The sequence below is a fragment of the Haliotis rubra genome, unplaced genomic scaffold (assembly GCF_003918875.1).
Source record: "Haliotis rubra isolate DU_JTF1 unplaced genomic scaffold, ASM391887v1 Scf1, whole genome shotgun sequence".
Lineage (NCBI taxonomy): Eukaryota > Metazoa > Mollusca > Gastropoda > Lepetellida > Haliotidae > Haliotis > Haliotis rubra.
In genome coordinates this window covers 8,159,133-8,179,188 of record NW_025764891.1, presented here as the reverse complement: position 1 = coordinate 8,179,188, position 20,056 = coordinate 8,159,133, and the positions used below count along the sequence as shown (strand labels likewise).

The following is a 20,056-nucleotide window of genomic DNA, read 5'->3' as shown; positions in this document are numbered from 1 at the left end:
TGTTGAAAGAAATTCCTCCCCAGACCACGCAAGCGTCCATCCGTGATCGCAAACAAAAGCGGGATTCATCACTCCTGTCACATGTCGCCATGGGTTCTCCTCTGAGACTTGCTGAGCCCACCGATAACGAAGACGTCTGTGGTTAGCTGTCATCGTCACGCCATTGAATGGACGTCTTGACTTAAGACCTCTGCTACGGAGCCTGTTTCGTACAGTAGAGTTCGAAATCCGTGTTCCTGTGGTTCTGAAGAATTCCATCTTCAAATCCGGGGCTGTGACAAATCGATTCCTCAGAGCTATAGCTCTCAGGATGTTGCCTTGTCTGGGGTGGTTTTAGGGCGTCTTCCTCGACCGGTCCTCATTTTAACGCCCCCTGTCTGACGTTAAAGGTTGATGAGACGGGAAATGACGCTTTTGGGGTTCCTGAAGAACAGGGCAACATTATTCTGAGATTGTCCACCCTCTATCATGCCAATGGCCTGCCATTTCTGTGCGTTTGTCAGATACTGTCGAGGTGGCATTTTCACAAGAGATAGAGGGACACGCTTACTGTCAGTTTTATAGGCTAGAATGCACGTGTGGTGCATGATGCACGTGTATCATGTAAAAGTAATATGGTGCTGACTCTCGTGTCAGCCATAAGTGATTTCCGATCTGGGTTCGAATGCAATCAGCTTGCAACTTTTATGTAGCATTGTTTCAACTATAAATTCCACTTGGGGGTTCCCTTATTTCTTGTGCCTAGTATATTTCCATCTGGTTGTAATCTCATTCAGAAGATGAATGAATGTTTTATTCCTTTTCATCCAGTATATATACCAAGAATAAAAAGTTAAGCGCCAGCCTATTTCAAAACTAAGATGTGAAGCTGTGGAAATGTTAGGCTAAAATAATTGGGAAGACCAATCCATATTTAGAGAAGGTTCATCTGGTAACTGATTTAGAGATATCATAAAATATTGTTAAAGATATGATGGCACTGATTTTTAAAGCAAAATAACTATTCGTATTCTGCTTATACAACACTATTAAACTTAGGTTTCACTTGTCAAAAATGACAATCATGTGACCATATAACAGTCATTTCTGAGTTTCACTTTTCAAAAGAAGGTAACCTTTTTGAGGAAAACAAAATGCATGTTTTCCAAAAGCGCATATATCCTGTTTAAAGTAAAAGATAATTTCCATAATGGTTTTGTTTTTAAACTAAAAGTACTAAACCAAATGATCTTAGTTGGGTTTTTTTCTGAAAGATTTCCTATGAGACACTGACTGACTGACTGACTGAGTTTAGTTTTACGCCGCTTTTAGCAATATTCCAGCAATATCACTGCGGGGGACACCAGAAATGGACTTCACACATTGTGCCCATGTAGGGAATCGAACCCGGGTCTTCGGCATGACGAGCCAACGCTTTAACCACTAGGCTACCCCACCGCCCTTCCTATGAGACAACCTATATTGGCAAAATATACTGGGTGGCGCTTAACTTTTTATTCACAGTATATTTCACTGACTAAGAGAAAACACACCACCAAAACTCTTGAAATCTGTTATGAAACTCTTTGTAAGATGGCCACTTTTGAAGCAGGTTTATATGCCCTCCATCACTCAATGTAAGAACTCTTGAATCACAGCTGGTCTTGCAAAGTAAGATGGTGAGACTGAAATTTTTCAAGACCAGACTTTTGCTAATACTGGTTTGTACCAAAAAAAAAAAAAAGTGGAAAATGTGTTTCACCACTGAGACATCATCATCTGCGTACCTGATAAACATTTCATGGCTTCCAGTCTTCTACTGCACGGTTAGTATACCACGAAACAGGATATCCTGTGTGCCAAAAGGGACGGGCAGCCTTTGATATGTAAACTCAGTTCTAAGAGTTCTGAAAGTCAAGGTATGGAACCATTGTTGGGGTAGGGTCGGTTTCCTACATACAAGAGACGTTGGGTTCGGTTAGTCTTAATCTTTGTATGGTCGTAGCGTTCTGTGGAGGAGTGAGTGAGGAGTTTACACCGGTTTCAGCAATATTCCATCAATATCACGGCGGGGACACCAGAAATGGGCTTCACACATTGTAACTATGTGGTGAATCGAACCCGGGTCTTCGGCGTGACAAGCCAACGCTTTAACCACTGGGCTACCTCTTCGCCCCTTCTGTGGAGGAACTAACCTTCGCGGTCTGATCAGTCCTATCAGGTTTTGTGTGGAAGTGAAGGATTGTCTCCAGGTGATAGATGCACTTACATAGTTTTAGATTAATCTTGATCATAGAGTCTGTGAATTACCTAGTCTAACTTGCGGAGGTTTCCTGCTCTCAAGTTTTGCCGCCCGAACTGCAATGCGTGTTGCCCAAACTTCTGTCGCAACATATCGTCTAAATGTCTTACTGACACCCGAATCCAATACTACATGATATAGCCCGAGGCTCATACTGACGCTCTTGAAAATCGTATATTATCTTAACACGGATATCAAATACTGCCGCATATTGTGTTGTCTGAATAATATACTGACATTCAAATATCATACTGCCACAAATCTCGCCCGAACTGCATAATTACGCGCTGTAATCTCGCATTATCGTAACTGGCATCGTCAGAATGACATATTGACGCTCGAAACCCATACCGTGGCAAACCTGTGTGGCTGAGGCGTTATAAAGACGCCTGAAACCCATACCGTATCAAACCTGTGTCGTTGAAGCGTTATAAAGACGCCTGAAACCCATACTGTATCAACAAGTGTCGTTGAAGCGTTATAAAGACGCCTGAAACCCATACTGTATCAACACGTGTCGTTGAAGCGTTATAAAGACGCCTGAAACCCATACTGTATCAACACGTGTCGTTGAAGCGTTATAAAGACGCCTGAAACCCATACCGTATCAACACGTGTCGTTGAAGCGTTATAAAGACGCCTGAAACCCATACTGTATCAACACGTGTCGTTGAAGCGTTATAAAGACGCCTGAAACCCATACTGTATCAACACGTGTCGTTGAAGCGTTATAAAGACGCCTGAAACCCATACTGTATCAACACGTGTCGTTGAAGCGTTATAAAGACGCCTGAAACCCATACTGTATCAACACGTGTCGTTGAAGCGTTATAAAGACGCCTGAAACCCATACTGTATCAACACGTGTCGTTGAAGCGTTATAAAGACGCCTGAAACCCATACCGTATCAACACGTGTCGTTGAAGCGTTATAAAGACGCCTGAAACCCATACCGTATCAACACGTGTCGTTGAAGCGTTATAAAGACGCCTGAAACCCATACTGTATCAACACGTGTCGTTGAAGCGTTATAAAGACGCCTGAAACCCATACCGTATCAACACGTGTCGTTGAAGCGTTATAAAGACGCCTGAAACCCATACTGTATCAACACGTGTCGTTGAAGCGTTATAAAGACGCCTGAAACCCATACCGTATCAACACGTGTCGTTGAAGCGTTATAAAGACGCCTGAAACCCATACTGTATCAACACGTGTCGTTGAAGCGTTATAAAGACGCCTGAAACCCATACAGTATCAACACGTGTCGTTGAAGCGTTATAAAGACGCCTGAAACCCATACTGTATCAACACGTGTCGTTGAAGCGTTATAAAGACGCCTGAAACCCATACTGTATCAACACGTGTCGTTGAAGCGTTATAAAGACGCCTGAAACCCATACTGTATCAACACGTGTCGTTGAAGCGTTATAAAGACGCCTGAAACCCATACTGTATCAACACGTGTCGTTGAAGCGTTATAAAGACGCCTGAAACCCATACTGTATCAACACGTGTCGCTGAAGCGTTATAAAGACGCCTGAAACCCATACTGTATCAACACGTGTCGTTGAAGCGTTATAAAGACGCCTGAAACCCATACTGTATCAACACGTGTCGTTGAAGCGTTATAAAGACGCCTGAAAGCCATACCGTGGCAAACCTGTGTCGTTGAAGCGTTATAAAGACGCCTGAAACCCATACTGCATCAACACGTGTCGTTGAAGCGTTATAAAGACGCCTGAAACCCATACTGCATCAACACGTGTCGCTGAAGCGTTATAAAGACGCCTGAAACCCATACCGTATCAACACGTGTCGCTGAAGCGTTATAAAGACGCCTGAAACCCATACTGTATCAACACGTGTCGCTGAAGCGTTATAAAGACGCCTGAAACCCATACTGTATCAACACGTGTCGTTGAAGCGTTATAAAGACGCCTGAAACCCATACTGTATCAACACGTGTCGCTGAAGCGTTATAAAGACGCCTGAAACCCATACTGCATCAACACGTGTCGTTGAAGCGTTATAAAGACGCCTGAAACCCATACTGTATCAACACGTGTCGTTGAAGCGTTATAAAGACGCCTGAAACCCATACTGTATCAACACGTGTCGTTGAAGCGTTATAAAGACGCCTGAAACCCATACCGTATCAACACGTGTCGTTGAAGCGTTATAAAGACGCCTGAAACCCATACTGTATCAACACGTGTCGTTGAAGCGTTATAAAGACGCCTGAAACCCATACTGTATCAACACGTGTCGTTGAAGCGTTATAAAGACGCCTGAAAGCCATACTGTATCAACACGTGTCGTTGAAGCGTTATAAAGACGCCTGAAACCCATACTGTATCAACACGTGTCGTTGAAGCGTTATAAAGACGCCTGAAACCCATACTGTATCAACACGTGTCGTTGAAGCGTTATAAAGACGCCTGAAACCCATACTGTATCAACACGTGTCGTTGAAGCGTTATAAAGACGCCTGAAACCCATACTGTATCAACACGTGTCGTTGAAGCGTTATAAAGACGCCTGAAACCCATACTGCATCAACAAGTGTCGTTGAAGCGTTATAAAGACGCCTGAAACCCATACTGTATCAACACGTGTCGCTGAAGCGTTATAAAGACGCCTGAAACCCATACTGCATCAACACGTGTCGCTGAAGCGTTATAAAGACGCCTGAAACCCATACTGTATCAACACGTGTCGTTGAAGCGTTATAAAGACGCCTGAAACCCATACTGTATCAACACGTGTCGTTGAAGCGTTATAAAGACGCCTGAAACCCATACTGTATCAACACGTGTCGTTGAAGCGTTATAAAGACGCCTGAAACCCATACTGTATCAACACGTGTCGCTGAAGCGTTATAAAGACGCCTGAAACCCATACTGCATCAACACGTGTCGTTGAAACGTCTTACTGACGCCCGTATTCCATGCCGCGACATACGTGCCGTCAAAGCTCGTATACCGGTGCTCAAGCTTCTGCTGTCAGATTCACAACATATGTAACTTGCCGGATGCAGTTTGTGGTCAGGGCAGGGTGTTTGGAGAAAAAAACAAAAGATCTGAAGACGATTTGCCAGAGTCATTTGCTTGATGTTTACTTTGTTGAAACACACTAACATGTACATATAAAAGTTACATCTTTCTTAAAAGCTTGCTCACTAATCTGCCTACTCTCAAACATTGAAACAATTCTTTTTCTTTCTTTTTTTTCATGTTTTTATTGCCAGAATTATGTTTACAGACTTTACCTCAGTAGTACAGTACAGGTAGCTTCTTAGTACATTGAAACAAATTGATGTGACAGTGATTCTCTTAATTTCGCAGATCATGTCAAAAATGTTCCGAAAACATGAACTACAATTATATTGCAAAACTAAGCAGCTCTCATATGTTACTTCGGCCAATATATGGAGGAATATATACTGTTCAAAAGATGAACAACGAGGAGAGTTCTATGGATATACAACTTCTTTAATATAATATGAGCGACGTTTAGGTGAAGCTACTAACACCGTTATCAAGCAAATGATGTACAATACTAGAGGCAAGGTTATATATACATAGTAAAATTGAACAGTAAGTGGTTGATGTTTGCACAATTAATGAGGTTGATGTACAAGGTTGGAGGATGTTTACACAAGAAGGCAATTGTTACACAAACAGGTAAGCTATGGGGGATTATTGGGAGGAAACCAGTGATATGACAGTTAGGAGAATAATGGGATTAAGATTGCTTGGTGATGAGTTGGTTGTAGGCAGTGGGGATGTAATATTCTTGGTCTCTGTTCATGGCCGGTTGGAGTCTCTTGATGTGAATTACTTCTAGTAGCTCTCTGATCTTGTAGTGGGTGTGATTGCTGGTGAGTACATTGATGCTGTTCCATAGAGTGTTGTGGTCTGGGTGAGCTTGGGTGTGGTCAGAGATGGCGGATTTGGAGTCTTTCTTCTTCACAGAGGATTGATGTTCTTTGATTCTTACAGGAAGGGGTCTTGAGGTTTCACCGATGTACGAGTCACCACAGTCACACTTTATGCATGTGGTAGACTGTGCCTGAGGGGTCTTCTTTAGTTGTGGGGGTTGGTCTGCCATTGGCTTTTAGGATGTTCTGTATAGTAGAACCTCTCTGGAACAGAGCATCAATGTTGACTTGGTGTTTTAAGAGTCGGCTGATCTGGTGGCTGGCTGAACCTATATAGGGCAGGCTTATGATGAACGGAGCTGTTTGTTGGCGTGGGGGCTTGTCTATCGGGTTGAGGGTGGCGTTGATGGTGCGGTCTACAAGGCTGGCAGGGTAGTTGTTGTAGGTCTTAAAGACATGGCGAAGATGTTGAAGTTCAGCTTCCAGTTGTTGTGATGTGGAGCTGATGTTTTTGGCACGTCGGGTTAGTGTAGCTATTATTCCTCTCTTGACACGTAGGGGATGGTTAGATGAGTGGTGAAGATACTGATCAGTATGGGTGGGTTTACGGTACACATTCACATCAAGAGACTCCAACCGGCCATGAACAGAGACCAAGGGTATTACATCCCCACTGCCTACAACCAACTCATCACCAAGCAATCTTAATTCCATTATTCTCCTGTCTGTCATATCACTGACTTCCTCCCAATAATCCCCCATAGCTTACTCTGTTTGTGTAACAATTGCCTTCTTGTGTAAACATCCTCCAACCTTGTACATCAACCTCATTAATTGTGCAAACATCAATCATACTGTTCAACTTTACTATGTATATACATGTACCGTGCCTCTAGTATTGTACATCAGTTGCTTGATAACGGTGTTAGTAGCTTCACCGAAACGTCGCTCATATTATATTAAAGAAGTTGTACATCCATAGAACTCTCCTCGTTGTTCATCACACCAACTTCTAAATGCCACTCAAACAAGTTGTTCAAAAGATGTTAATGAAATTCGGATCTTTTCGTTTGGCCATTAGATGAGGCATAGAAAACATCCGTTTTTCTTCATAATCTTTTGAGTAGTATATGTTGAATTTGGGTCTTCTAGGGTCACTATTTCACATGACTATCGCATAACACCACACAATCTGGTGGTATTAGTGTCTCTACATAAAAGTCGCGAGATGTAAAGTTGTGTAATTACAATTAACCATAAATGCACACATTCTACAGTCACTGAACAGAACCCGAATAATGATGTAGGTCGCGGAAATAGCCGATCGCATCCGAATGAACTAAGACGAACCACCAGGAAGTGGAACCATCACATTGGTGATTATATGACCAGTGTTAAGCTTTGTGTAGTTCCAATAGGCTTGATTGAAGTACATGTAACCATACTCCATGTCTAACTCTGTACGGCCGTCTAATTGGTAATACTTGACGAGGTTCCTGGCTAGTGCCTGGTTTCCGGTTGGGCCAAAGATGTCTGTCTGGCTGCCCAGGAATGTTGGCTGCTTCGCGGAGATGTAGCTGCGACTGTAGTACGGCTGTCTAGTCTGGCGGAACGTGACTCCCAAGTCGAATAGTGCCTCATACGCACGTATAACAAACGTACCGCAATCATTTGCTTCAAACCACAGTTGTCCCTCTGCAGGATGAAAGAAGAAAATGATTAGCGTGAGTCAAAACTATGGAATCCTACAATGGACCTTGTCGCGTTGTGGCGTCGTCGCCCTCACAAAAACAAGAAAAACTGGCGAAATTGCCCAGTGAATTGACAGAGTGACAACGCGACAATGTCCCTCCTATGATTCCATGCAAAACACCGGGAAGGTCTTCAAAAGGTATTCCCGTATATTTTTGTATACGATATAAGATCCACGTCGAAGCTCTATTCGGGGCATACTATTCATGTTATACAATAATAACCAAACATACGTTTCACTAAGAGGTACGTGAGTACGATTGTGAAAAAGAGTAACATTGATGTACACGATTGAGTGAGTGACTGTAGTTTTACGCCGCTTTTAGCAATATTCCAGCAATACCACGACGGGGGACACCAGAATGGGCTTCACATATTTTACTCATGTGGGGAATCGAACTCGAGTCTTCAGCGGGACGAGCAAACGCTTTAACCATTAGGCTCCACCGCTGTCCCTACACCATTTTGGGACGATGACTACTTGGCTTATGAATTATTACGAAAGCCTAACTTTTGTTGCTACAACTATTTTCTCGTTGTTTCGATTCATTTCTCGTTGCTTTGATTATTTTCTCGTTGCTTTAAGTTTAAGCAAGCAGAAAATATTTGACGTTTCAAGAAAATACTCGAAGCAAGGAAGAAATAGTTGAAGCAACGAGAAAATAATCGAAAAAAGAGGAAATAATCGCTGAAAGGTTGTTTGTATACTACAAAAGAGGCAGTATTAAGCTTTCGTAATGAATGCGGAATACTACAGTAAGGCGTGGACCACTTTCGGTTCTGTCCTATTGCGTTTTGTCAATAAAATGTATTCGATTCGGAGTAAACAAACTGGCATACGGCTCAATACCTTTAATTCACTCTAACACATGCATGCAACATCCATCACACATCTTCTGGTGTCCCCCGCCGTGATGTTGCTGGAATATTGCTAAAAGCGGCGTAAAACGAAACTCAGTCAGTCAATCCATCACACATCATCACGCACAGTAGCCCACCTGGAGACGTAGCGATGTAGTTCATTTGTCCAAAGACCAGAGTATTGTTGTCGTGTCGCACCCAGTCGGCAAAGGAGTTGAATGTCGTACCTGTTGAAGAAAGACGATGTGAACTAAAACCGCATGTGACCAGAGTGAGTGAGTGAGTGAGTAAGTTGGGTTATACGCCGCTTTTAGCAATATCACAGCGATATATGGTCTTCACACATTGTGACCATCTGGGGAATCAAAACCGGGACTTCGGCGTGACGAGTGAACGCTTTAACCACTAGGCTACTCCGCATGTGTCCAGAAGAAACACGAGGCTCCGTAGCTCAGTTGGATAGTTTCAGAGTATTATTTCTTTGTTTATTTTTTGTGTGCGTTGGACGACACACTCAGCAACATTACAGCTATATGACGACGGTCTGTACATAATCGAGCTGGACCAGACAATCCAGTGATCAACAGCATGAGCATCGATCTACGCAGTTGGGATACTATGACATATGTCGTTAGTCACCTCTTACGACGAGCATGGGTTACTGGAGATCAATTCTAACTCGGATCTTCACGGGTGGGTGTTTCACTAAACACTAGAGTAACACCCATATTTTTCTTTGTCAAGGTCGTGAGTTATACAGTAGCCATTGTCCAAGAACAGGAATTACGAAAGAAATACGTTTGAATGAGTGAGTGTTCGGACGTTTCCTTTTGTGTTGAAATAATGCATAAAACCATTATGATGGTTAAGATAATCACTAATAAACTAACATTATTTCGTTCAGACCATTACTAACATTATTTCGTAGCATTATTACATTTATGACTGCGTTTACTAATCATAAGTAGACTTTATTATGGAACCAATGAAATCCGTGGATACCCGGTGCTCCCTAAAGAAATGCTTGACGATATTTACAGTTTCATAATATATATAAACTGTGACTCGTATGAAGACACACAGCAAACATGGCAAGACGAGTAGTCTCCCTTGTATAAACTGACAGGGGTTCGATGTTCTATACAGTCCGTTTGTTTTCATGTGAGACCGATGAATTGCTCACTAACACAAAATCTAATAATTGCAACAAAACCAAATTTTGCACAGTCACATGAAATCGAAAGACCAACTTTGATGATTTGTATCATAATTTTGGACACCCGAATAAAAAAGTTGTTACGATCCTTATTTTGTTGTCACTTTTCGATATTTCGGGCACTTGCTTGCTGGTAGAACAGCCAGGAGTTGCACGTGTGAAATTGTAATTTCACTACACACGCTTGTTGATTACCAGGCTGGTTTTGTTGCAATTATTAGATTTTATGTTAGTGATCAATTCATCGGTCTCAAATGAAATCGTACTATACAACTCGAGACTTCCACTGTTCAATGCAGATGTTTCAAACTGGATCATGTTCGGGTTATGATGAACATATTTTTAATCATCATCTATATTTCACAGTCGCACTTGCCAGGTCGCAATAATGAGAACATTCTACTTTGAAACACAAGTTACGTATTATACACTCATACGAAATTCTTATATCATTTTTTCTTCACCGTTGAAGTTAAATCATGTACAAAGGTTCTGGTGTCCCCAGCCGTGATATTGCTGGAATATTGCTAAAAGCGGCGTAAAACCAAACTCACTCACTCATGTACAAAGGTTTATAGTAATGACAAAAATACGACACTCATCATTCATATCCCTTGTGGATTGTTAAAAAACAAACTGAAACTGATGAACAATTTGAAATAGTCGTCATTATTATTAAATTTGTTTTATTTCCTGAACGTTTCTTCACACAACCAACAGTTCGTTTATCTGGCCATTTATAATCAACACACACACACACACACGCACACACACACACGCACGCACGCACGCACGCACGCACGCACACACACACACACACACACACACACACACACACACACACACACACACACACACTCTCTCTCTCTCTCTCTCTCTCTCTCTCTCTCTCACACACACACTCCCAAATAAAAAATAATGAATGAATGATTTTGGTTTGGTTGTTGTTTTACGCCGCACTCAGCAGTATTCCAGCTATATGGCGGCGGTCTGTAAATAATCGAGTCTGGACCAGACAATCCAGTGATCAACAGCATAATCGTTGATCTACGCAATTTAGATACGATAACATGTGTCAACTAAGTCAGCGAACCTGACCACCCGACCCCGTTAGACGCCTCTCACGACAAACATGAGTTGCTGAAGACCAGTTCTAACGCAGATCTAATGAATGAATGAAAGGCCTCAGTACTGCACCTGTTATAGTCGCCACGAGAAACCGCTCCCCCGTCTCCAGTCGGGGTACCACGTGGTCCATGAAGCAGGACCCACCCTGGTTGCACCAGAGGAGAGAGTCTTCACCTAGGATTTTCGGGCTTCCGCAGTTCTTTAAATGAAAGAAGGAGTACCACTCAAGCGTGTAATTCCTGCCGGTGTTCAAGTTCCTGATGTAGAGTGATGCATGGGTCATGTTCTGGAAAAAATATGTCGGTAAATAAAACAACAACCAGGGCGCAGTTATTAAGCTCAATGAAGGTCCGAATTCATTTGTTTAACTTTTGAGAACCCCTCTAAAAGTGATTTTCAAAAAGTTGGTTTGTGTTTACACCGCACTCAGCAATATTCCAGCTGTATGGCGGTGGTCTGTAAATAATCGAGTCTGGACCAGACAATCCAGTGATCAACAGCATGAGCATCACTCTACGCAACAACTGGGATACGATAACATGTGTCAACCAAGTCAGCGAGCCTGACCACCCGATCCCGTTAGTCGCCTCTTACGACAAGCATAACCCGAATCTTCACGGGTGGATTTTCAAAAAGAAAAACACTAAAATCATAGCACCAGTGCCATTAGCTATGACACCAACACACGACACATCTCTCTTGCAGTTCTTCTAATTCTACCTGAGTCGTCCATTTCCAGCCATGACAATTTGTACCGCTGTTTATTACCTTTAACACTGAAATGCTGATTTTGCACTCCTTATCCCAAATGAAGATTGAAATAAGACTCGCCCCGAGCCCGAATTCTATACGAAGCTCGGGCCGTTTTCAACTCTCAAGTAAAGACGTCTACAGCTCAACTTGTAATGTTTGTGCAAAACGCCAACAATTTAGCTTACGGTGGAAACGTAAGGTGCTTTTAAAATAATGAAGAGAAAAATGAAGTATAATCTAATATGGCTGCTTCAAGGTGACATTTTCAAAACTGTTTTGAGATTATTTTTTGCGTTTGAAGAACAGAAGCTGATAAAGTTTTGAGTCTTTGGTCGTTTAGAGGAAGATAATGTTGTAGGCATAAACCTAATCAGGCTCGCATAAACAGACAGACAGACATTTTATTCCAGTACCAAGGCCATTGGCCAAAAATACAGTCATGGATTAACTTTCACAATCCGCGCATATATACACAGTAGAGTCCATGAATTATTCCCTGCAAGAGTTGTCATGCATATGGGTTTACATATCACACACTCATTTCACATGTGTAAGGGCAATTCTAAGCTTATATACCTTAAGTAAGAACTGACCAATATCATAGACAACACTACATTTATCTGATGCCATAATGATGTGATACTGATGTTACGTGTTTGAAAATGTATGTGCTTCTTATGGTTGAATATTGTTTACACACAAATAATACATGGTATTCGTCTTCAACAAAAGATAATCCACTTTGTATTGCAATGATAAAGGAGATAGCTCTTGGAATCTTTTCAATATCACTAGGCTACCCCAACGCCCCCACACGGAAGGATTAACAGACAGACAGACTAATTCAAGCCTCATAAAGGTATTGTTACTTACGCGAGCATAAGCTGCAGGCAAGAATTCCGAAGACGAATGGTAGATTTCGACCTTGTCTGTATCGCTAAATCTAGGGATGCCTGCAGTTCCGGTATAGCAGAAAGACCAGCCATCCTGGAGGCATCTAGGGTCGGGGTCTGGTCGAGCAGGGATTGGCCTGGAATCACAATTACCCATGTGGGGAATCGAACCCAGGTCTTGGGCGTGACGAGCGAACGCTTTAACCACTAGGCTACCCCTAGTCTGTCTCACAGTCCCTGAACCACATTAATTTCCCTACTGCAAAGCCCTCTCTGCAGTGCTAAAGCCCTAAATAAAGCAAGTCTAGATTTCCTCAGGTTCTGAATCTCTGGTCTCCGTAGGGCTCCTTTTCAATATAAATGGGCTTGTTTGTTACTATCAAAATTATATATATTCAGAGACTAAGCCTTAGTCTAGGCTACCCCCTACGCCCCTCGTCAGCAAAGTGGGCGAGCCTGATCAAATGATTAAACTAATATTTCAAATATATCACTGTATATTGTTACACTGGCATGTTTCCAGTCATATACGGGTTTCGCAGAATTATCTCCCGTAGTCATGCCTGGATTCACTACCTCGAATCCCACAATGCCACAGGTACCCTGGTGTGTAAGAATCGTACCATTATCATTAACATCATCAAAAAATAGGCAACGTCTTGATCCTGATTCACATCACGCGTACGTTGTCATGCCATACCTGGTTTGACCTAATGTGTGAGTGAATGAGTTTAGTTTTACGCCGCATTTAGCAATATTCTAGCAATATCGGGGGACACCAGAAATGGGCTTCACACAATGTACCCATGCCGCCATATAGCTTGAATATTGCTGAGTGCGGCGTAAAACTAAACTCACTCACTCATTGTACCCATGTGGGGAATCGAATCGTGGTCTTCGTGACGAACGAACGCTTTAACCACCGCCCCTGACCTAATCAGCGTGATTAATAATAGAAAATATATACTTACGCGTTTTTCATCGGCCATTCCGTTCCACTAGCAAGATGGAACCCAACACAAAACAAACACACTGAAACAATATCCATGATTTCAACGTTCGGAATTTAGTGAACAACTTTATATACAGTTCAGAAATTAATAAAACAAGTCCCTGCTGGCCAGTCATGCAGTTTCCAATAAGAGGAAACATAATATTCATATCAAATTAGTTTCAATTGAAAATTAGTTTTAATATGTCATTAACAATCTGGTTATACTCACAATGTCATTTATTGATTGGTTAAAAAATGTTACACGTGAGATAATAAAAAATATCTTCCGGTTAGAATTGGTTTGCAGCAACAGATGCTTGTCGTAAGAGGCGACTAACGGGATCGGATGGTCAGGCTCGCTGATTGACACATGTCATCTTATCGCTATTGTTCAGATCGATGCTCATGGTGTTGATCACTGGATTGTCTGGTCCAGACTCGACTATATACAGACCGCCAACATATAGCTGGAATATTGCTGAGTGCAGCTTTAAACAACATACATACAAACAAACAAACAAACAAACAAACAAACAGTATAGAATGAGGAGGAATAACTCCCATATTTGAATAATTCAGGATGTCTCAATCTTGAATCTTAAGAAGAAGAATTGATAAAACAAACATTCTTGTAGATTTATTTCGAAACCAACCAACAGAAATGAAGGGTTTTGTCGAACACCTTTTCTTAAGCGATTTCAAAAGAATATACTCATGCCAATAATGGTTGTCACCCCCTTCAATTTTTTTAATTGGAGAGGGTGTGGAGTGGGTGTGTGAGATGTGTGTCGGGTTGGGGTGGGAAGGGGGGTGACAACCATTATTGGCATGAGTATATTTTAATGAAACAAAGATCACAGTGAAAATGTGTCAATAGGCAGAGAAATGAATGTAAATATGATTAAATAACCAAATGTAAACCAGTATTAATATTCAAAATATTAACCACGGTAATCTATATTATAGCTACATATGCATCTTCATTTAATGTACATTTGAATAGATGCTGTGTCGTGCGTCTCTACGTATAGATATGGTTGTAGCTCGATAAACCCGCACCGTGAACAAGCGGCTAGGATATTTCAGGGCGCACTACACATGAAGTTTCAATGTTCATACTCGCTTCAGTATCCGAACACATACTGCATTATACATATCCACAACTGTCGCCGCCTCTACACAATTCTGGGATCACGCACCACGAAACTATTTCATATTCCAGCATTTCCATTGAACATAGCGATCCATATTCTTGATGTCAACAGATGTTCTCAAATCAATGTTACCGCGTCCTTTCAGTGTCGTCTGCCACTATGTATAGGATTCATGCAACAAAACTGGGCTGTGTGCGGGGGACAGTTGATAGGCAGAAGGAACCGTGTACGGTGAAGTATTATGTTGTGGGCTTTGCTTGATGTCAAAGGGGTACGTCCACAAAATATTTAGCAAACACAGCGAATTATTCCCGGTGACACATCAGTAGAAGCAGGGATCTATTTTGAAAATGGATAAACTCGCGTAAAGTATTATTATGTTGTGTGTGTGTGTGTGTGTGTGTGTGTTTGAGTGAGAGAGAGAGAGAGAGAGAGAGAGAGAGAGAGAGAGAGAGAGAGAGAGAGAGAGAGAGAGAGAGAGAGAGAGAGAGAGAGAGAGAGAGAGAGAAGAGAGAGGGTGCGGTGGGGTGGGAAGGCTTTTTAATGTATACGAACCCAAATATTTCTACAGTATAAACAGGTCCTAATCATTATAAATAAATAGAAACACATTCTTTGACACTTGAGAAAAGGAACATCTGTTTTTATGTCTCGCTAAAATACATTCTTCTAATGGCTGACCGATATACTTTATTTTGAATTACGTGTATCAATAAATTAATAAACAATGTCACAAGCAGCCTACTGTTCTAGCCGGTGTGCTCCGAATTGATTGAAAATAAAATGACAAGCAATATCATGTTTCTTGCGCCGCATTCGCGTAGGATCTCAATTTTGGTGTCACCCGCGGAGACGTGTTAGCTTGACAGATGTCGTGCTAACTCACCAGCGTTCTTGACTTGCATTGTAATTGTATCGAAACGACCCATATAGGTTGTAATAGAATTCCTGTCATCAATTGTGTTTTCGTGAGGTGAAATTGAGTTTAAAGTAGAATACGAGATCAATGCACAAAGCGTCGGAAATGCACGTGTGTGCGTGCGTATGTGTAAGCGTATGGACGTGCGTGTGGCTTCGAGCACCCCGGACTAATACTCGTGTTTTAGTTCCACTGAGCTACCATGTCACAGTTTTAACATGAATACTATATACTCAGACACAGCATATTATCTAAATGGCAGAGGGCCTAGATTTTCGAAGCTCTCTTAGCGCTAAGATAGTCGTAAGTTAATGTTAATGAATGGCACTTACGACTATCTTAGCGCTAAGACAGCTTCGAAAATCTAGGCCATGGAAGGGTCACAAGTCACATCTTAAATGTCTTTTGGTGTGACGGGGCCAGGGGTCGAACCACCGACCTTTCCGGTCAAACACAGTATCAACTAGACCACGGAGTGAGTCCAATTGTTCGTATGATTTGGATGGGAACCTGGAACGACAATGTCGGATCTAAACTGGTGGATTTAGTAGACATGGGTGCTGCACTTTCTTCCGACCATCATGTTTCGTTTCCGGGGTATAACTCGGAATTAAACCCAAACCAGGAAACTTTAGGTCGTACCGTGATTTCCCGTATTTATGCCCACTCGAAATTACGCCCATGGGCTTAAAACGGGATATTTTCCCATTATTAAGCCCATGGGCCTAAATTAAGATTTCAAATTTTATTGTTTAGAGTGAAGTCCCTTTGCAAAAGCACATGGTGAACGTCAGCATATATACCGTTTGTAGTGCAGCTAGAGTCCCAAGAGAGGTCAGACAAATAGACAATCTCAATCCATATGACTCAAACGCAGTCGCTAAAATGATAATATCATTATTAAAGTTCATTCCATTTTACTTTGTCTTAGAATAATTTTCTTCAGTTACAAGCATTTCCCGAATTTAAGCCCTGGGCTTAATTATGGGGTTTATTTTTGTTAACGAGAGGGTTCATTTTCCGTTCCTTCTAATGTTCTGGTATTTCCAAAAACAATATCTTTGAATGCTTATCTAAAAGGTGAGTGAGTTAGTGAGCTTTTAGCTTTACACCGATTTTAGCAATATTCAACGGCGGGGGACACCAGAAATGGGCTTCACACATTGTACCCATGTGGGGAAACGAACCAGGTCCTGCGGCGTGACGAGTGGACACTTTAACCACTAGGCTACTTACCCCACCGCCCCATCTAAAAGCTAGTTACAAAAGTGGGCAGTGAGACAAAAGGACCAAAAGGATTCTGTATTCGCTGTTCTGGAGTGACCCTCCCTTTCTCCACATATACTATCACAACAAAAAGAAAGAAAAGAAAAGAAAATCCAGATTACTTTCGGAAATCGGCATTCGTTTTGAAGGAGTTTCAATGTCAAATCACTACGCCACGTCTTGCAATTGACACTGCGACATGGAACATCGCCATTGAAAGAATGCACACTGGAGATTATCAATCTTATGTTGCCAGGCGTCTGAATGTTAGTCTGAGCAAGATATCACGGCTTGCAGTTCGTTACAACCAAACAGGTATAACAAATGACCGTCCCCGTACAGGCAGACCTCGAGTCACCACTGCAGCCCAAGATCGGTACATCCGGGTACTACATTTGTGTGATCGTACTGCCACGGGTGAGAGCACAGCAGCCAGGGTGCCTGGATTCGGAGGATATCCGTTCAAACGGTACGGAACAGGTTGAGAGAGATTGGACTGAGAGCCAGGAGACCCGACGTCGGGACCGTGCTACGTCGTCGTCATCGCGCTCTGCGTCTCCGTTACCTAAAATTATCCACTTGGTTGTATAGACATTTCCTTCTTCTAAACTGATGTAAAAATTCATGCACTAAACTCTATTTGTGGACGAGTTATACATACCGGTATTTGAAAATACAACATTTTCGCAACAGATTTTTGGGTTATGCGTTTCTTTTTTGGAATAGTATATTCAGGACTATATTACTTATAACTATACACTTATAATGTGACCTATTGCGGGAATTCTGATAACGCTGTTAGTTAAGTCTGTTTTATTACCGCGATAAACTAACGTAGTGACGCCATATCAGATGGATATCTTCCCCGGTCGTTGGATTCACGTCCGTGTCATGTAGTACAACTATTTCGGTAAGCACAGTAGTTTAAGGCTTGCAGTTGCTTCAGTCTGCTTAGGTCTGGTGGAAACGTGCCTTACTAAAATAATTCAGGGTAAAACTATACTGTATTACACTTAACATATGGGTAACATAGTACATTTTACACATTCAACTATTTTCTATAAAACAAGGAGTTATTTCCTCTGAATCTGTTTCATTCGGAAAATATCGTCTGTATCCGAGACTGGCGAATCAGTAATTCGAGATACAAACTTGCGGTTCGTATGTTGCAAATGCATGCCAACAGTTCGGCAGTTTGAACATAAGCCCATAAGAACATGTTAGCGGTCTGCGTTGAAAGTAATGGAGTGGGTCTCAGCCAATCAGAAGCCAACATTCGATTGAATGATATTTGCTGTTAAATCTGAGAATTGGATGCAGGGGTGATAGTTTTATAATGAAATCCAATAAAACATTTACACTGGGGTCTGAAAATAGATTGATCTGGTTTCTGAACGACATCACGGGCCGATAACTGCATGCACTGTATCACATTGTATCACACTGTATCACACTGTATCACTCTGTATCACACTGTATCACTTTGTATGTCTCTAAATCATGCTGTGGTTGTGGCACCCGGTCCTGTATACAGTAAGTGAGTGAGTGTAGTTTTACGCCGCTTTTAGCAATATTCAAGCAATATCACGGCGGCTGACACCAGAAATGGGCTGCACGCATTGTGCCCATGTGGGGAATCGAATCCGGTTCCTCGGCGTGACGAGCCAAGGCTTTAACCACTAGGCCACCCCACCGCCCCTCCTGTATATTATGAAATGGTTATGAATGGTGTGAAGTTAGGCAGAGTTGGTCTCGTTCGGCAGTAAGAGTCCTGCCACACAAGGAAGCAGGCGTGACGCATGTTGTAATTCCTTGGCAATTTTGTTTAAAAATGTTCATGTTCACCCAAGGGGTACCCGGTAGGATGAGTTCCTACTATTAACATTCTATAGCATCACAAGCATCATTGAATAAATGCTCGGAAGCTGAGTTTGAATCCACACACTTATACCCTTAATGTACTGCTTTGGGCATATTTAATGTCCTGTATTTGGCGCTTTATAGAAATGTGCATTCTCTCTTGATCTTCTGAAACCCGTGAGGATCCGGGTTAAAATTGGTCTTCAGCAATCCATGCTTGTCATAATAGGTGACTAACGGGATCGGGTGGTCAGGCTCGCTCGCTGACATCGAATTCCAATTACGTAGATTGATGCTCATGTTGTTGATCACTGGATTGTCTGGTCAAGACAAGATTATTTACAGACCGCCGCCATATAGCTGGAATATGCTTAGTGCGGCGTAAAACTAAACTCACTCTCATAATCTTACGATAGAAAATACAATGCACGGCGCATCTTCATTACAACGATGAATCCTTGTCTATGTGGAGGACACCTTGGATGAAATGAATATGATAAAATGCTGTAATGACATTCATTGAATTGTTGTAAGAACACTCCACCAGCGTAATCTAAGGCCATTATCTACCTAACACCAACATCCGCTCGCCGGAACTAACATGATCGGATAATGGGCCTTGTCCATTCCGACGAAACAATAAACATGTTTACATAGGGAGCTAAAGTACACATACAACCTGCTGGCAATCTGTAGTTCTTCCTGAATCGGGGCGGTGGGGTAGCCTAGTGGTTAAAGAGTTCGCTTGTCACGCCGAAGACCCGGGTTCCATTCCCCACATGGGTAAAATTTGTGAAGCCCATTTCTAGTGTCCCCCGACGTGATATTGCTGGAATATTGCTAAAAGCGGCGTAAAACTAAACTCACTCACTCACCTTCAGGTTTATGAAGGTAGTGCCATGGGTCGACGTCGTAGCATATTGTTAAGATACAAATTGTTAATATATGGCTTGTAATATTTCCTATTTCCAATCACATATAACGTGGAAATATTTTATGTTAATACACGTACACGCACACGCATGCACGCACGCACGCACACACACACGCACGCGCGCACGCACGCACGCACGCACACACACACACACACACACAC

General features: G+C 42.1%; 1 protein-coding gene across 1 annotated transcript; it reads right to left on the bottom strand.

Annotated features, from left to right (window-relative positions):
- Positions 1–7,158: 7,158 nt before the first annotated feature.
- LOC124289648 (ceroid-lipofuscinosis neuronal protein 5-like) lies at positions 7,159–11,404 on the bottom strand. The gene is made up of 3 exons (XM_046726292.1): positions 11,191–11,404; positions 8,915–9,004; positions 7,159–7,859 (listed from the first exon to the last, which is right to left on the bottom strand). The coding sequence occupies exons 1-3, from the start codon at positions 11,402–11,404 to the stop codon at positions 7,504–7,506; spliced, it is 660 nt and encodes a 219-aa protein (XP_046582248.1). The 3' UTR covers positions 7,159–7,503.
- Positions 11,405–20,056: the final 8,652 nt, after the last annotated feature.